The 19,622-nt window shown below is 46.2% G+C and overlaps 1 protein-coding gene across 1 annotated transcript in view; it reads left to right on the top strand.

Annotated features, from left to right (window-relative positions):
• Nucleotides 1-1,320: 1,320 nt before the first annotated feature.
• The window catches only part of LOC146042937 (layilin-like), a 42,283-nt gene continuing 23,981 nt past the window's right edge, over nt 1,321-19,622 (top strand). The window contains exons 1-6 of the mRNA XM_083163224.1: nt 1,321-1,540; nt 2,637-3,466; nt 13,903-13,923; nt 15,126-15,423; nt 16,488-16,645; nt 18,130-18,174. Coding sequence (XP_083019350.1) covers nt 3,391-3,466; nt 13,903-13,923; nt 15,126-15,423; nt 16,488-16,645; nt 18,130-18,174 — 598 coding nt within the window. The 5' untranslated portion in view covers nt 1,321-1,540; nt 2,637-3,390. The remainder of the gene's footprint in view (nt 1,541-2,636; nt 3,467-13,902; nt 13,924-15,125; nt 15,424-16,487; nt 16,646-18,129; nt 18,175-19,622) is intronic.

The following is a 19,622-nucleotide window of genomic DNA, read 5'->3' as shown; positions in this document are numbered from 1 at the left end:
CAATTTACCATACAGTAGTGGGGGACAGGGAGAGGCAGAGGGTGACAGCGTAAGGAATGGTTAGGCAGAGGTGGACAACAGAAGGCATGGGGAGGTGGAGGATGACAGTGGGCCTGATTCAGACCACATCGCAGGATTACTATGAAGCCTTGCGATCACATAGCCGCCGCCCGCCAGAGCAAAAACCAGCCCCTGAGCAAGCCTGTGATATCATCGCAGCCCTGTGACAATAGACAAATCCATTCACTGCACACTCACCACCGAAAGACTTCCCCACTGTGTGCAGTGTCTGGGTGGCCCTGGACTAACTCAGCGGCTCTGATAAAACAGAGGACCTCCCTGAAAACGGGTCTCCACGCCTGCGTTTTTTCCTGACACTCCCATTAAATGGTCGGGTGCCACCCTGAAACGCTGGGTGCCTGTCAATGGCTTTCATTGCAGGAAGTCCTCACACATGTGCAGCATGATCCATTCGCATGCGCTCTGGTTCGATCATCGCTCGTGCTGCAAATTTGCAGCCCAGCAAACCAGTGTGAATCAGGTCCTGTGTGTCAGAAGGATACAAGCACAATGTCCTGTGTGGTGCCGTCCTTTGCAGAATTCTCCATACATTAGTAAATGCTGGTATGCATGCGGAGACTGGCGACAAGCAAGGCAAGCTTGTTGATGCCTGCTGCATCTCTCCCGCGGTGTCCAAGCCTCTCCAATGCACCCCCTGCAATGGTACCCCCATGCGCAGCCCGACAGCCTCCCACTGCCCCTCTAAACCTTTCTAAGCCCTCCCACAGCCCCTTCTACTGTACATCTTACACCCAACCAAATCCGTCTTCCCCATTGCACCTGATGTCTCTGGAATAAAGGAGCTTCTGGATCATCGGGGTGCCAGAAAATCGGTGTTCTCTCTGGACTTTGAAGAGTGAAACATTAAAACTTTCTTTTATCAGAATATGTTCATTAAGGTGTACGTTCCGTCGCTGCTATCCGGTATCAGCATATTAGAGACAACGAGGCCTAGTTTAACTTCAGTGGTTGTTGATGGAAAACAGAGCACTTGGCTTGTGTGTCCATTAACACAAAGATGTTTTTAATAATACAAGTGTATTCCAAATGGTATCCCTAGGATATCTCAACGCGGCAGACTGATGATTTATGATGCTGCACCGTTTGCTAACTGGAACGTGTGACATTAAAAGTCTACTTAAATTGGTTCTATGAATAACTCCTTTTACACATTCCATCTCCCAGTTTATACACAGCAGGATCATTACGCGCACAGTGTTTTTGGCAGCCAGCTCTCTGCAGCAAGGGGAAAAAGGAAATAGTGTTCACACTGCTAAATACACTCGGCCTAAGATAGAAAGAGACAGACATGCAGGGAACAGGGACATTCTCCATGTCATCCCTGCTGCCTCAAGCACCGCTAGATGGGTCCTTATGACAAACTTCAGTGCACCAAGAATCTTGCGCACCCCTGGTTTGGATTGTAGCGTGGATTCCAAACACCCAGCGAAGCTTCTGCCTCCTGGACATTTTCTGCTGAGTAAGTTTTTTCTAAAGAGCTGCTGCAAAAGTTGTAGATCCCTGTGTGCAGCGCGTTCTGCTGAGACAACCTCGTACTGACAGAGGAATGGTCTTTTTTTTTCTGTAAATGCAAAAGAGCTTTAGCAAATCGATAGCTGTCAAAAAAAAAAAAAAGCTGGCGTGTTTTAGGGATTTGTTATGAAGATTTAACCCTTTGAGTGCCAAGTGGCTTTGTCAAAATAGGTGTGAAAATTGCCAAGCAAACATTTTTACCCATCAAAATGACCTGTAATGTAAATATATGACCTTATATAGGAAAGAGAATCTTTGTTTAAACAACATTTTTTTATTTGAATTTATATAACAAATGTGAGCGACGCCGGCATTTTTAGAGGATATTTTGCACATCTCTCACAGAGATGTCGGCACTCAAAGGGGTTAAGGCAGGCATGGCCAAACTGTGGCCCTCCAGCTGTCGTGAAACTACACATCCCAGCATGCCTTGCCATGGTTTTAGCATTCCCTAATAGCAAAACTGTGACAAGGCATGATGGGATTTGTAGTTTCACAGATGCTAGATAGTTTGGCCATGCCCGGGTTAAGGACTAGTTGACTGGACAATATTGTATTTGCAGCATCTTTTTGCAGTAGTACAGTTACAGAGAGACACATTCTTACAGGGGACTTTGTATGTGTCTAACGGGTACATTTACTAAATTCTGAGTTTTTGGAAATGAGAGATATTGACCATAGCAAACAGTCAGATCTACTTATCATTTATCGAGCACCTTCTAGAGCAGGCATTCCCAACCACTCAAGGCACACCAACAGTACAGGTTTTAGTGATATCCAGGCTTGAGCACAGGTGACTTTATTAGTACCTGAGTTGTTCTAATTAATCCATCTGTGCTGAAGCCTGGATATCACAAAAACCTTCACTGTTGGTGTAACTTGAGGACCGTGGTTGGGAATGCCTGTTCTAGAGTGTAAATTCTTGAATCTAATTCGTTGCTATGGGCAACATCTGTCATTTCTAAAAACTCAGACTTTAGTAAATGTATCCCTAGAACTGTTGTTGCATTTGTGAATGATTGGGGTTTTTTTTGCATTTCCAGATAACACACCACACAAACTGAAGCTTCATAATCTGCATTTATTTCCCCGCACAACTTGGATAAAGTTCCAGTAACAGTCGCAGATTTAAGAGTCTATAGTTTGAGCTATTGATAAAGACAATGTGATCAATAGCTTTCCAGTCTGCAATAGGACAAGTGATTTAGTCCACTGACATCCACCCTGATGTAGGATTAAAGAACATGACAGTGTATTTTCCTTTGCATGCATGTAACAGCAGAAGGACCCCTTTCCTATAACCAATACAGAAATGAGGACCATCCCACAGACAGTAACCAGAAATCACTTGTTATGGACGGAACCTTGGAGATGTGGATATAAAGTATATGTCAGCTACTCCTGGGAGCTGCCCTAACAGCAGGAACAATCAATCAGGAGGTTTTAAGAAGTCATTGCTTTCAAGTAATTAAACTGACAGTGCCCAGCCTTGGGTCTCCCGTCATGTGCTTACTGTAATGAAACAGAAATCAAGCAGCTGCCTCCATTGGTTTGGCTGAGGCTGAATCCTGCCCCTCCGCTAGTATATCTGATAGGATTGTATTGATCATCACAATAGTCATTTAGGGCTGGGTGGTGGGACCTGCACTCTGCAGCTACCAGAGCACTTGTTCAATGAGGGGAATCCTGGAGGATGCATTCCCTCCTCTGCACATCTGGACTGTAACCATCAGAATGCAGCAGCTGTTCTCTACTGCACTGCCATAAGGAAGCCTCTGTATAGGTCACATCGCTGCCATGGATCTTCTCAGGGCTGCTGTCACTATGATGGTTGTCTGTCTCCATTCGTGTACGGGGACAAGGCTGCAAAGTGGTAAGTACGAGATATATGCAAGGAGAACATGGGTATTCATTGTAGGTCCTAACCAGATTGATTTGTTTTACTGTGCAGAACTTTATGGACAATAGCCATATATATATTTTATACTGATCAGTTTCATAGTATCTGTTGATTATAAGTTTCTATAGTTGACTCGTGGACTGATGAAGGCTGTGGTTGGCAGCCGAAACGTTGGCGCGACGCACTGATATTTTATGCTGTCATTTGAAGAATAAGCGGATCTTAACCCTTTGAGTGCCAACATGCCAGCGTTCATTTGTTATATAAATTCAAATAAAAAAATGTTGTGTAAAAGGTCATTATGAGGAATAACAATGTTAGCTTGTCAATTTGCATTTTGATCAATTCACTTGGCACTCAAAGGGTTAATGAAAAGTCCCTGGGGAGTGCACCTTATTCCATTGATCTTAAATGATATGTTGGTATTTATGCAGCATTGGGTAAGCACCGCAGTCATCTGAAACTTATCTGCTGATCTTTAGAGAGAGAGAGAGAGAGAATCAGAATGGGCGCACCGAGTCCATAGTGCGTGTAAATGTTTTTAAAACCAAAATTAATTTCACATAAAAACAAGACATTGGTATCGGATCACATACCAAGTCAGGCAGCTCAAATAACCGCAGTGTACCGCAAACTGCAGTGTACCACACCGGAACATTGGAGCAGGTTACACTCTTTCCTTACTCCCAGGTACCTGATGGTAGGCCACACCTCTACGCTTTTCATCACAAAGGCTTCGTCCAGCCCTCTGGCGTATATATATATATATATATATATATATATATATATATATATATATATGTATGTATATATATATATATGTGTGTATATATATATATATATATATATATATATATATATATATGTATATTGCATCAAGGAATCAGGTGTCACAGCGGATTCAGTAGTAAATCCCGGCGGTCGTAATCCTTGCGGTCGAAATACCGATGCCGGAATCCCGACTGCCGAAACCATGACAAGGGGTGGCCGTGGATCGCCCCCCCCCCCCCCCCCTTGCGGACTCGCCGTGCAGCGGGCCCGGTGCCTCACTACGCTCGGCACACTATTTTATTCTCCCTCTATGGGATTACGGCTGTTGGGATTCCGGTGTCGGTATTTCGACCTCCGGGATTCCGACTGCCGGGATTTTGACACCATCTGTTCACAGCATAGCACAAATTCAAAAATTTCCAGAGGTCCCTACCATAGCCCACACCCCGGCCTATCACTTGGGCAGCTATTCCACCATCAGGAGCAATGACCTCCTGCCCTGGAACCCTTATATCAGGAGCACAGGTGCTGCTAATCAGCCCAACTCTGATCACAGTAGTTTTTCTGGTGCTGCCACTGCTCTAAAACCTGGATCGGTTGATAATACTCCACATTTTCTTCATGTGGAGGTATGTTGTCCCTGTCACAGTATATGGTATCATTATTATTATTATTATTATTATTATCATTATTATTATTATTATCAGATTAAATAGAGTACTCTTGATTACTATTATCTCTACAAAATAGGTAGGTGGAACAAATAGATAGATAGATAGATAGATAGATAGATAGATAGATAGATAGATAGGATGGCTGCATATAAGGATAAAGCCCCATACACACTGGATAACTAGGGGCACCGTCATCAGTCGGCAGTGCCACCTGTCAAACAATAGTGTACACACTGAACGATATCGGTTAACTATATTGTTCAGTTACATCAGGAGACCTGCTGAGATTTCTGGCCGTTGGCTATATAAAGTCCACCTGCACTATCAGCAGATGGGGGGGGGGGGGGGGGGTTTCCAATGTGCGAGATTGCGTGCCTCCTTAACTATAACACTAGACAAGAATGTAAAAGAGATCACCCTCCTGAGCAGTATATATTACATACTCCTCTTAGTGTGTAAGGGGCTTTAGATTGTGCCCACTGCTGATTGGTCAGAGTGTGATTTTATTAACCTAATAAGTTTGATGAAATCTGCCCTTCTATATATATATATAGATAATTATTACGCTTATGTTCTAGCACATTATTTTCATTGTCACTGACATTTCCAAAGCTGAAAGGAGCTTTCATCAGTCTGCTGAACTCTTGCCCTTGAAAGAAATGTATTAATAAAATGTGTTTCCTGTTTCATAGTCTGAGAATAAGTGAATATGTGTTCAGGGAGGATCTGGCGTGCGTTCTGCATAAGGGAAAATGATCCCTACACCCAGTCAGTACATCAAACACAACATATTGTATTACAGTATCTACAGCAGGGTTCCCTTGTCCCAGAAATTGGGTCCCTATCTAGCAGAGCCATCCGCAGGGCCGGTGCTAGGCACTGGAGCGCCCCAGGCAGCAGGGGGGTGGGGGTGCCCCGGCGCTCACCCACTCCCCAGGGGGGGTGGGGGGGTGCCCGGCACCATGCTGCTCCGGGGTGGTGGCGGGGGGGGGGGGTGCAAGGCCGCCGTGCTGCTCCGGGGGGGGTTATGGTGAGTGCCTGGGGGGGTTGCTGTGCTGTCCACTCACTGAAAAGCATCTTCCTCCAGCCGGGAGGCTCTCCTCTGCTCCTGCTGCTGCTGGCCTGCAGCTCACTAACACCCTCCAGTGGCCTGTGACATCCGTCTCCCACAAACCCCCCCTCAGCAGGGGGTCCGTGGGTCAAATGATGCAAATTGAGCGTCCCAGTAGCTGGGCAGCAGAAACCCTGCCCGTCTCCGCTTCAGGGAGACGTGCTGGGTTAGGTGGGGGTTCAGGGAGACAGTGGGGACCGTCGAAGGCAAGCAGGGAGGTGACGGGTGGCAGCGGGGAGCTCCGCCGGAACGCGGCGGGCGAGTGTCTTGTGCACACGCACCCCCTTCCGACGGGTGGCGGAGCCTGGCGGCTGGCAGGGGCTGGAGATTCTATCGCTAGCCCTCTCAAAGATGAAAGGGCCACCATCTGTATGTGTAGCCCTGGATTTACTTGGCTGGTGCGAAAGAAACAGGTCATTCAGGGCCAGAGCTGATGTAACACACCTTCCCTGAAAACATTTGGGCACACCTGCATTTTTCCTGACACTCCCAGAAAACGTTCGGCTTCCACCTGCAAACACCGGCTTCTTGTCAGTCAACTTGCGCATGGCCAGCGATTAAAAAATAAATAGCAGGATTATATCGCAGGATGGCCTTGTGCATGTGTACTATGCACAGTAATTAGATTATCACCGGACCTGTGCATTCACAGCTGTACAATTAGGTCTGAATAACTTATATAAAAAGCAAGCCAAATAGAACAGTTTTGTGTGCATGTATACCGCATTCTCTGAAATCCAGCTGTTACAGAAACTGTTATCAACAAGCCTCAAATGCAGTGGTGGTTTTTACCTGTGGGCTGCAGGGCTGCAACCCCCCAGGTAAAATCTGCCACTGTCTCTGCCTAAAGTGAAGCCAGATGCAGTCTGTGAAACTACTCTGGCTTCAATGGGGCAGATGTATTAAGCCTGGCGAAGAAATAAACTGGAAATAAAGTGAAAGGAGATAATGCACCGGCCAATCAACTTCCAACTGTCATATTTCAAACCAGTGGCGTAGCTACGTTTTGGGCGCCACCCCGCCGTAAGGGGGGGGGCGCCCCCCCCGCCCCGCTAAGCACCCCTACCCCCCCCCTGCCCCGCCGCCGCCGCCCATGCAAACCCCCCCTCAATCCCCCACAGCCTTACCTATTGCGCTGGTCCCGGCGGCTCCGTTCTTCTGCTGAGGACCACCAGAAAATGGCCGACCCCATACAGCAGACAGTTTCAGAGAACTGTGTGCTATATGGGGGCGGCCATTTTCTGGTGGTCCTCAGCAGAAGAACGGAGCCGCCGGGACCAGCGCGATAGGTAAGTCTGCGGGGGATTGGGGGGGTTAACTATAGCACCGCAGCCCCCGGCGCCCCCACATGCACAGCGCCCCCCCCCCCCCCCCGCGGTGGCGGGGGCTGCGGTGCTATAGTTACGCCGCTGTTTCAAACACAGCTGATTGGCCGGTGAGTTATCTCCTTCCACTTTATCTCCAGTTTATCTCTTCACCAGGCTTAATACATCTGCCCCAATGTGACTGGCAGTGACTTCCTATTAGAAGTCCGACCTGCCAATCACCAAGGCAGTCCCTTTGGGAGGTGTTCCCTTCCTCAGGGATGCCTCTCGGCAGCCCCCCTCCTCCAAAAGGGTAAGAGCCGCCACTGCTCAAATGAGTTAGAAGAGGCGGTATAATTTCATGCAGTATGCATATCCACAAAGATTTTTATATACTGTAGCTCACTGTGACCTCAGTGACCTGTGGCTAGGGGTCAGGGGGGTGCTACATGCCCAGCCTAGGGGTGTGTGATGCCACAGCAAGTAACTTCCTATTTGCCAGCAAACTCACACCTCTGTAAGGAAAACCAGGGTTGCCTACTCCGTGAAGCGGGGGGCCAGGCTGTCGTCGTGACACAAAAGAGGTGGGGCGGAGCTGCACAGGAGATTCTGTGTTTATGAGGTGTTGCCAGTGTGATCGTTTCATCATGGCCACACCCCTGCCGTGCAATGTCGGTATTGCAGGCATTGCAGTCACAGCATATAGGTTAGGGCCTAATTCGGACTTGATTGCAATGCCAACTGATCCCCCAAACGGTCAAATCTACGTTGCACTGCAGGTGGGGAGAATAGTAACATGTGCAGAGAGAGTTATCGGCGATACACACAGGGAGCTGTGAGCAGGGCCGGCGACAGGGGGGGGTCAAGGGGGACATGTGTGATGGGCATCTTCAATTCAAGATGGACAATTTCAAGACGGCGCCAATGTTCAGTACATACCCTAAAAGATAGCCACCTCACCCATACCTTACTGGAGTATTCGGTTTTCACATTTCCTGTACAGTTTTTGAAACAAAAAGGTTGGTACTTGTTTCCTAGCACGGCGCCCATCGTGGGTAATCGCATACCATAAGTTAAGGTAACTTAAGGTATGCGATTGACGCGGCCGACCCGATATTTGGCTATTTTTAGCCTTTCTTTCCGTCAATGAAAAAATCGCGTTGATCGTGTCCATCACATGCCATTATAATGGCATGCGATGCGACCGACACGATCAATATAGTATATATAGTGTGGCGAGCCACCGAGCCCGAAGCGTGGCGAGCGCAGCGAGCCCCGCAAGAGGACGAGTAATACCTGTGAAGTAATGCACGTCCCCTCGTGGGGCTCACCACACTTTATACATTCTTCAGGCCACACTTTATAAAATCAATTCCACGCCGACGTGGATAGTGGGGGTATGAAAAGGTCAGAGGACGCGTACCTCCGCCCCTCGCAGGCTCGCTGCGCTCGCCACGCTTCGGGTTGGCATCAATACTGGGCTGGCGTTAACAATGGGGGGCCATTTCACCCATGAGGGGGGTATGCAATAAAAATTGGGGTCTGTGGTGCATTTTACATTGGTCCCAATGTAAAATCGGGTCTCAGGGACCATTTTACATGGCTTCCAATGTAAAAATCGCGTCCATCGCATGCGATTTGGGTGCATGCGATGCGATCGACACGATTTTTTAGGTCCCGATGCATGCAATTAAAATCGCTGGCGCGGTGCTAGGAAAAGTACCAAAAGGTTTACTTTGTCTCTTGACTCACCCTGTAAATGCGATTCGATCTAGTACAAAACGCATGAAACACAAAACGTACCCTGTGTGGGCACCTTTAGTGTGTGCAGACCTCACGTCCACTTATGCTGTGTACACACGGGGTAATATGATTGCTGGGGATATATTGCTAGCAATATATCCCCAGTAATCATATTGGTCAGTGTCTCCTTTTCATCAGCGATGAAAAGGAGACACTGCTACGGGGCGGAGGGGGAGCGCAGCAGCAGCAGACGCTGCTGCTGTCACTTTGATGGGAGGAGGGAGGGAGCTGCGGCACGGGGCTGGGGAGATCAACGTTGATCTCCCCGGCGCTGACCTCCCGGCACAGCGATCGCCGGGGAAAGCCGCTGGTCGCAGGAGCATGCTCCTGCGACCAGTGACCATTAGGCAGTGCACACGGGAGCGCGCAGCTGGCGATTTATCAAAATCACTGGCAATATGGTCGCTCAGCGACCATATTCCCAGCGATTTTACATGAAATTGCACCCGTGTGTAGTTACCTTTACTGTTTGTCATCTAGAGGCAGCCTGGCCCAGCCTGCCACCACATTTAATAGATCAATAGTAAATTTCAACCTTTTTACCTTGCGGCACACTAAATAAGATTTCAAATTTGCCAAGGCACACCATGAGATCCCCACAGGGGAAAACCCATTGGCCCCCACAGGGGAAAAAAACCCATTGGCCCCATATAAAAAACAATCACACTGGTCCCCACAGGTAACAAAAATAAAATACATTGTCCCTTTACATGAAATGAAGAGACCAGTAAATAACAGTCGAACTGGTGGTGGCTGTAAACTGGTTTGGGCATCTCTGGATCTGGGGGCACACTTGACAACAGATCAAGGCACATTAGAGTGCCACGGAGCAGTGGTTGAAAAACACTGCTCTAGCAGGAAAGATCTAACAGTGCCTGCATTGTATAATTTGTGTGCCTTGGAGAGCCGCTGCATTCCTCTGCCTGATGCATAATATTGCTCTTATGCTGTTGTTACTGCAAATGTTTTTTAACAAAAATATTTTTTTGTTACGGGCATCAAAGGTTTGGGTCAGGCTTAGGATTTCCCTTACACTTTAGGTTCCCAGTTAAACCGATATCTTGCTTGGTTAGGACGGAGTGCTAGTGTATGGTGAGGCCGGCTTGCTTTGCATGTCCTGAGCCTCAACCATTGAGTTTTAGGAGCCAACTCCCAGAGTGAGGACACAGGATGAAAGACACAGTATGCAATTATGCAATCACATATTGGGTCAGATTTAGTAATGCAAAGAACAAGTCATTTTGAGTCTGGAACAAACCATATTACTATGCAATATGAGCAAACACATTTATATTGTTTCTATGCAGGGAAAGTACTGACTGCTTCTGCATGTAGCCCACACCTGATAGACAGCTTTATTTTTACAATGCAATTTTAATTTCAGTTTAAACACGCGCCACCCAAATTCTCTCTGCACATTGCATCTGCCCTACCTGCGGTGCAGCATGGATTTCCCCATGATTACACTGCTTTTTTGCCTTGATAACAAAGCTGAATCAGGTCAATTGTACTTGCAGGGGCGGAGATACCGTAAGGCAGCCCCCGCTGCTGCTTGGGGGAGCAGGGGCTGCGTGGGTGCCGGGTGCCGGACATGTGAGTGTGACAGACAATCAGTGAGTCTGTCACACTACACTAGTGTAGAGATGCCGTGCGGCTGCTTGTTGTGCCACGGCCGCTGCCTGCCGCTGCCCGTGCGAGTCGGCGCGGGCGTGGCCATGACAGTGTATGATCTGTCAATAAAAAAAAATAATTATCGACGGGCGGGTGGGTTGTCCAATGGGAGGGAGGGAGTGCGGGTGGGGGCGTAGCCTTGGATGAAGTGTCAGAGGCAGGGGAAGCAGCAGTGTCTGCTGGTCCCTGCCTCAGCTTCTCCTATGCGTGTGATGTCATCACGTCACACGCTGGAGAGGCCACCAGACAGAGGAGCCAGGAAACCAGCAGAAGGGACTCACTGGGAGCAGAAGTGAAAAAGTGTCGCAGTCCCACTCAGTCCACCTTACTTGCCAAAAACAGAGGTGCGATTTTTTTTTACACCCTCACTATTTAAAATAAGTATTTATATATATATATATATATATAATATATATATATATAATATATATACATACATACAAACATATACAGTGTATATATATATATATATATATATATATATACTGTATATGTGTGTGTGTGTGTGTATGTATATATGTATTTATATATATATATATATATCTCACAGTGAGTCTGCATATATATATATATATATATATATATATATATATATATATACACACACACAGCAGATTCCATTACAGTGTCTTATATAGCGCAGCAGATTCCGTTACAGCATCTTATATAGCGCAGCAGATTCCGTTACAGTGTCTTATATAGCGCAGCAGATTCCGTTACAGTGTCTTATATAGCGCAGCAGATTCCGTTACAGTGTCTTATATAGCGCAGCAGATTCTGTTACAGGTTCTTATATAGCGCAGCAGATTCCGTTACAGGTTCTTATATAGCGCAGCAGATTCCGTTACAGTGTCTTATATAGCGCAGCAGATTCCGTTACAGTGTCATATAGCGCAGCAGATTCCGTTACAGTGTCTAATATAGCGCAGCAGATTCCGTTGCAGTGTCTTATATAGCGCAGAAGATTCTGTTACAGGTTCTTATATAGCGCAGCAGATTCCGTTGCAGTGTCTTTTATAGCGCAGCAGATTCTATTACAGGTTCTGGGGATGGGGGGGTTTGCGGGTGTTGGTGCGGCGGGCGGCGGGGTGTAACTATAGCACTGCAGCCCCCGGCGCCCGCACATGCATAGCACCCCCCCCCCCCCCACAGTCGCGGGGGCTGCGGTGCTATAGTTACGCCCCTGCCCCTGGGTAACTATGATGTAACATTGTAATGTGGGAGATTGGTAGACTAATGAGGGAGATTGCTGCTATTTCAGGGAGAATGCAGGAGGGGAGGTAACTATGATCTAACAGTGTAATGTGGGCTAGGTGACATGGGGGAGATTGGTAGACTAATGAGGGAAAGAGGGAGATTGCTGCTATTTCAGGGAGTCTCCTGCAGAATGTAGGAAGGGAGGTAACTATGATGTAACAGTGTAAAGTGGGCTCGGTGACATGGGGGAGATTGGTAGACTAATGAGGGAGAGAGGGAGATTGCTGCAGAATGTAGGAAGGTAGGCAACTTTGCCTGTGACTCCTAGATCTCTGCCATATACATGTACACACCTGCACCCTATATACAAATGTGTACCCATCTTTTGCATATAGAAGCCATCAGACACAATGGGGCAAATTTACTAAGATGGTTGTTCTATTGAACATGGGATGTTGCTCATAGCAACAATCAGATGCTTTCTATTTTCTTCGTAAAGGTGATAAATAAATAAATAAGTAGTAGAATCTGATTGGTTTCTATGGGCAACATCCAATCTTCAATAGAACGCCATACCTCCCAACATGACCCTCTCCAGGAGGGACACAATGCTCTGCTCCTGGACTTCCCTGGTAATGTATGATTCCAATCTCCTGTGTTGAACAGATTAAATGCTGTGAAAGTTCGGTACTTGTTTCCTAGCACGGCCACACCGATTTACATCGGGGTGGTCGTGTCGGAAAAATCGGGTCGATCGCATCGCATGCGATTTGGTCGCATGCGATGCGACCGACCCGATTTTCGACCCGATTTTTTTATTGAATGAAATGTAAATCGGGTCCCTGGGACCCGATTTTACATTGGATTCAATGTAAAATATTCCCTAGACCCCCAAATTTAACGACGTAAACCGCACCCCACGATAGACGCCAACCCGAAGCGTGGCGAGCGCAGCGAGCCCGCGAGGGGCGGCGGTGCGCGTCCTCCGACCTTTTCATTCCCCTACTATCCACGTCGGCGTGGAGTTGAGAATAGAATAGTGTGGCGAGCGCAGCGAGCCACCGAGCCCGAAGCGTGGCGAGCGCACGCGTATACCTGTGAAGTTATACGCGTCCCCTCGCGGGGCTCGCTGCGCTCGCCACGCTTCGGGCTCGGTGGCTCGCTGCGCTCGCCACACTATTCTATTCTCAACTCCACGCCGACGTGGATAGTAGGGGAATGAAAAGGTCGGAGGACGCGCACCGCCGCCCCTCGCGTGCTCGCTACGCTCGCCACGCTTCGGGTTGGCGTCTATCGTGGGGTGACGACGGGGACATCTATAATGTGAAATGGGTCATATTGGCCCATTTCACATTTTTCACATTTTTTTAAAGGTGAGATGGACTTAATCAAGTCCATCTCATCTTGTGCCATTATAATGGCACAAGACCGACGCGATCCTCACGATTTCAATGTTAAAAAATATTTTAACATTGAAGCCTATGGGGAAATCGGGGGCATCGCGTCGGTCGCGTCGGGACCAATGTTAATGGTCCCGACCGACGCGATGCCCCCGATTTTGTACCTTTGCCGGCAAAATGGACCTGATTTCAAAGGAAATCGGGTCCATCGTGTGGATCGTGTACCTTAACTTAAAGGTACACGATCCACAAGATTGTGGCCGTGCTAGGAAACAAGTACCGAAAGTTCTTTCAACACAGGTGATGGCAATCATACATAATGAGGAAGCCCAGGAGCAGAGCAATGTGTCCCTCCTGGAGAGAGTATGGAATTCCCATCTTAGTTAATTTACCCCAATGGCTCAGTAGTTAGTAATATATACAATAATTGTGTACTAATCATCATGTGTTTGTTTTCTGTTCTATTGCTTTCTGCTAGTGGATCTGACGCACAAACCAGGTATGTTTTATACTATGCTTTTTTCCTGTGCTTGTGTATATATTTGTATATATACTAGATCAGACCTGGCCAATCCGTGGCCCTCCTGCTGTTGTGAAACTACAAGTCCCAGCATGCCTTGCCACTGTTTTGCTATTATAGAATGCTAGAACTTTGGCAAAGCATGCTGGGATGTGTAGTTTACCAACATCTGGAGAGCCACTGGTTGGTCAGGCCTTTTATTAGACATTTGAATCTTATGGGTCTTCCTGCATTTTGCTTTTCACATGGCCATGGGATATGTACTTGTTGGTGACTCCTATGTGTATAATATAATGTGTACTGTTGGATAAAAAGTTACAGTATTTTAACCCAAGCGATTTATGATTCTCTTACATTATACTATAGAAAAATAGTTACATTTTATTTGAATAATAAAGGCTACATCCAGGGCCGGCATCAGAAATCATGGGGCCCATAACACTAATATCTCTGCCCCCCCAACAACTCTCACCTATTTTTATTGCATTGCATATTGAATGTATTTTTTTATTATAAAAAATAAACAGATAATATTTACTATGCAATATAATAGGGAAGGGAGAGCATATAAATGGGAGAGCACAGTATTGCACGTCATGTGGTTTGGTCATACCTCCCAACTGTCCCGCTAAACGCGGGAACGTCCCGGTTTTTGGGGACGTTTCCACTTCCCTCCTGCGGCCGGCAGTGTCCCGCTATTGAGAGGGGCAGTTGGGAGTCCCCCCAATCCAACAGAATAGATGCTGTGCGCATGCACACAGCGTCTATTCAGCAGCGCAGTGGCCGAAAACGAGGACGCGGCTTAATTTGCATAAACCGCACCCTCATTTACATAGGTCACGCCCCCTTTTCAGACGAAAATTGGAAAAGTTGGGAGGTATGGTTTGGTGCGCTGTGTGATGTCACTAAACTCATTAGTACGAGTAGCCAGACAGGTGACTAGGCAGCATTGGGGCCCCTCAGCTGGTCGGGGCCCAGTATGAGCGTCCCCCTTGACCCCTCCTGTTGCCTGCCCTGGCTAAATCAAAGCTGATTGGTTGCCATGGGCAACTTCTCCACTGGTCCACTTCTCCGCTCTTTCCACTTTACATCAACTTCAATGTCCTATTTGATGTTCTAAAAGAATAATAATGTACCTGATAACCCTTCTAATAGCATGTATGATTTTCTCTGCGTTATAGGACAAATTGTTTGCAAGCACGGGACACAGAAGCCATGTTATAAAATCATTTATTTCCATGATACTTCACGAAGGTTATCCTTTGAGGAGTCTCAGGAGGAATGTAAGCGGGACGGTGGTTACCTCATGACTATCAAGACTGAGGCCGAGCAGAAGTTCATACAGAACCTCATTCAGAGCCTCACTGCCTCTGACGGGGACTTCTGGCTTGGTCTCAGGAGAACTGAAGATGACTCCCCAAGCTCCAGCGACTGCCAGAGCCAGTACACTTGGATTGATGGCAGTAGACCCACATTTTGGTAAGTTTCCATCTTCTGATATGTTAATTGAATACAAATGTATTCCATCTCATTGCAGACATCTAAAGAGAGATTTATTAAACATTTGCAAGAGATAAAGTGGTCACCATAGCAACCAATCAGTTTCTACAGTAACTGCCATTTCATGGACAGTTCTAGAACAATTATAGCTAGACGCTAAGTGGTTGCTATGGGCAATTTCACCACTATCTCTCTTGAAGGTTTGATTTATCTCCCCTCTAGGGAGATGGTTAGTAAGTCACTCAAGGTTGGGTGTAATGACATCTCACAGTCTGGGGTAGATGTATGAAGCAGTGATAAGAGAGAAGTGAGCCAGAGGAGAAGTGGCCCATGGCAACCAATCAGCATTTGGGTAACATCTATAATTTGCATAATATAAAATTATACAGAGCAGCTGATTGGTTGCCATGGGCCACTTCCTCTGGCTCACTTCTCCCTTATCACCGCTTCATTTACATCTATCCCTCAGTTACAGTAGGAGTTGGAATGTGCTGGAACACAGGTAAAACACCCGTTTTCGGGAATGCGTCTATCTTAATCCTCACAGCTATCCGCCATCTTCAGATTGCTGTTGCCCGTTGAACCCTAAGCATGGCGAGCGAAATGAACCATGTGAGGGTACGCATTAGGACCATGTTGACAAAATTTGAAAAACTCATGTCTAACTTTTTAATGCCAGCATTTTGACCCTGTTGACATTTTGACCCTGTCGACCTTTCATGTGTCAACCATTTGACCTATTGCATATCGTCCCTTTGGGGTAGACCTATTGACTGTCTCTCTAGACACTATCTAATAATACACACCCATTTGAGCACGGGTAATTATTCACACATTTGAACTCATCACCCCTAAGGTGCAGCTGCTCTGCTCAACAGAAGCAACAATTTAACTGCTCTCACAGGAGACACAACTGCCCCCCCCCCCCCCCCCCCCCCAAAAAAAAAGGTGGCAGATATCAGAATAATACTGGAGATCATGTGAAACTTGCTTAATTGTCTTGGTTTTATAGAGAACCTCTATTGAATATTTATGTTTTTTAGGAACTGGTATGTGGATGAGCCTTCCTGTGGCTCAGAAGTGTGTGTGGTCATGTACTACCAGCCTCATGCACCCCCTGGTGTTGGTGGACGGTACTTGTTTCAGTGGAATGACGACAGATGCAACATGAAGAACAACTTCATATGCAAGTATTCAGAAGGTTAGTTCTTTCCTCTCTGTACATTCCTTCTTTTCTGAAATAAGACTCAGCGTATGTACTTTGGTAAAGACATTTGGGGCCTGATTCAGAACTGTTCGCTAGGCTCAAAAGAAAACACACAAGAAGCAGCGCTAAAACTACAATGAATAAACCTTTTTCTTGAATTTGAAAAATATTCCTTTATAAAAAGTTCAATGGCATTACATCAATTTACTTACATTTACAATATAAAAGTAATAAAAGATGACACTCACAGGATATGGAAATAGAGCCTCTGATGTCACTGGCTCTTTAAGGTTTTGACCAAATTCCACTAGGTAAATTTACCAGAGCTATTAATGCTTTTGTTACTGTTCTGGGAAACCGGGGGAAGGAGATCACAGGTCCTCACTAGTTGTACGGTGTCTTGGTGACGGCACCGCTGGAGGAGTCTGTGAAGATATAGTTGAAGGTTGTAGATCCAGCCCTAATCCTCTTTGGTGGCAGGGCCCACCAGTCATCTTTGAAAAAGCCACAGCCAGTGGTGAAGCGTGTTAGGTGTTTGCCAGCCACTCCAGGATTGGATTAAGAGCTATTGGACATTGCCCCCCATTTCCTAGCATCATTGCCGTTCTGGGGAACCAACAAATGATCCTTGCCACATTGGAGGAACCATCTATTGGACTGCGACTTTACCCAGTTTGGACATCCACCAGACAGATTTCTCCAGGTGAGCCAACAACATCCATAGCCACCTGTTACAGTTTACTGTCTTCCTGGGTTAATTCATCTAGGATGTCAATGTCGACTTAGACCATGTCAACACATGCAGAACGTGGCATCGATGTTCACTACTTTGTGGCAACAATGACCGCACCTGAATGAAGTACAATCTGCTATAAAATTGTCTAGCTGACATACAGTATAAATGTTTTAATTGTTCTTTATTCAGTATGTTTCTGGTTTATGGTTTGTATACAGTATATTTGTATTTTCAGCAGGAATAGTGCCACCAAAAAACACAACTATCGTCCCTCATCCCCTCAACTAGCAGGACCATGACAGAGATGCCGCCACCAGCGGCACCATAGCAATGATTGTATAATGTAGAGCAGAGGTTCTCACCTCTGCCATCAACCTATTCCCAACAGGCCATGGTATAAGGATTTCTGTCTTTGGGATAATTGTCCCAGCCAAATAAATGAACTCATCTGTGTATGAGTAAAGACATCCACAAAACATGACCTGCTGGTGGTACCTGAGGAGAGAAGCGGAGAACTACTGCCATAGAGGAATGACAGAAGGAGATAGACAGTTTGAGGCTTTGTCCAATTAGCAATTAGGCCCATGGGGTGTTTGGATGTGATCTCATATTTGCCGATGCTGGGTCACTGGAGCAGGGGCAGGAGACTGGGGCATGGGGCTGTCACTGGGCTGCTGCTTTGTGCTAGCCTATGAATTATATCTGGAATTGACTGTAAAATATCTTTGTCATTTCTGTTTAGTAGAGAAGCCGTCCCAACGCCCTACTAGAAACTCTTCATATGTCGGTAAGTGTCAGGACACCACCTCCATGAGCTACGTATGTTAATACAGTAATTGGGTGTCTGCGTGACAGTGATTATACACTGTACAGTACATGTAAAAATAGAAAAAGAATAGCTATAAGCAATACGCCGAAATCTATTTATGCAACAGCTGAGGAAACTAAGAAGAGCAGGAAGGGTAAAACTTGAACAAACTGTGTTTTGTTCTTTTTACTGAAATAACTTTGTTCCCGTTGAACGTACAGTAATATACAGTATTAGGTTTGTTACTGTAATAGTTGAATTACTCTTGCATTCCCTTTTCAGACGGCACTTATTACCGGGTAAATTGCTGGATTTTTTTACCATTTCAAAACGGTAATATGTGCGATGTGAAAGGTTCATTTTGAATTTACAGGGTCAAGAAAACCAGTATTTCAAAATGGTTAAAAAGCAGGGTCCTACCCGTTTCAGTGTCCCTGTGTAATGTGACGGGATAAAACAACATTGAAACGGTAATACCCCTTTCAGACCGCACTTAAACGGGTAATATACCGTTTAAGATATGCAGTGTGAAAGGGGTTAAGGCTGTCTGACCCGTTTTTTGAACGTTTTAATTTACCGGGTCAATGACGTTTATGCGGTGTCAAAGCAGCATTAACATCTCAGTTAGGCAGTATATATAAATTTACTCTCAGCATCAACCTGCAAGACACTCTGGCCTATTGATCATACTGAGAGAACAAGCATTTTTACCAGAGATTGGGCTTCTCTGACTCTGGCAAAGAATTCTCCAGTGAAAATTTCCCCATGCGAAGGTCATGACCACAGAGGTGACCAGTGCATCCTCCAGTGATTGGGAGGTCTTTATTTAAATCAGCTTGGTAAGACACAATGAAAGGGTGGTAGTACTACAGAGATAGACAGAAGCGCTCAAGTCAGGATGTTATGCAGAGGGAGCTGCCGAGTATTAGGTGTGTCCAAAAAACTTTTTGGCAGGGGGGAGCAAAATTTATAGGTACGCCACTGAGCAGCATATTGCTGTTCGTGACTGCAGATTTCACTTCATGCAGTATACACATTGCAGATCAGAATAATGTAGCCTGTGCTTTTCGCATATCTATAGTTTATCTTGGCTGACCAGTGGAAACCCTATACTAATACCTTACCAAAGGGTTTTGCTTATCTAATATAGGCAAACCTGCAGTAACTCATAGAAACCAATGCCTAATAAGGGGGTGTGACAAACTTTCACTTCGCTTTCCATTTAGCAAATATATGACTGTGCGGGTTCTTGTAATTACCAACAGTGCCTCAATGTACTTTTTGTAATTAAATAATGTAATACATTTATGCTATCCGCCCCAGCCGAAAGGAAAAATCATATTTAATAGCCAGGGGTGTATTAATGGGCTGATGTGGTAAGCCTTGGATAGTGATAAAGTGGAAAGAGATAAAGGACCAGCCAATCA

The sequence above is a fragment of the Crinia signifera genome, chromosome 19, assembly GCF_055691185.1.
Source record: "Crinia signifera chromosome 19, ASM5569118v1, whole genome shotgun sequence".
NCBI classification, from domain to species: Eukaryota; Metazoa; Chordata; class Amphibia; order Anura; family Myobatrachidae; genus Crinia; species Crinia signifera.
This window is presented reverse-complemented; position numbering and strand designations above follow the sequence as displayed.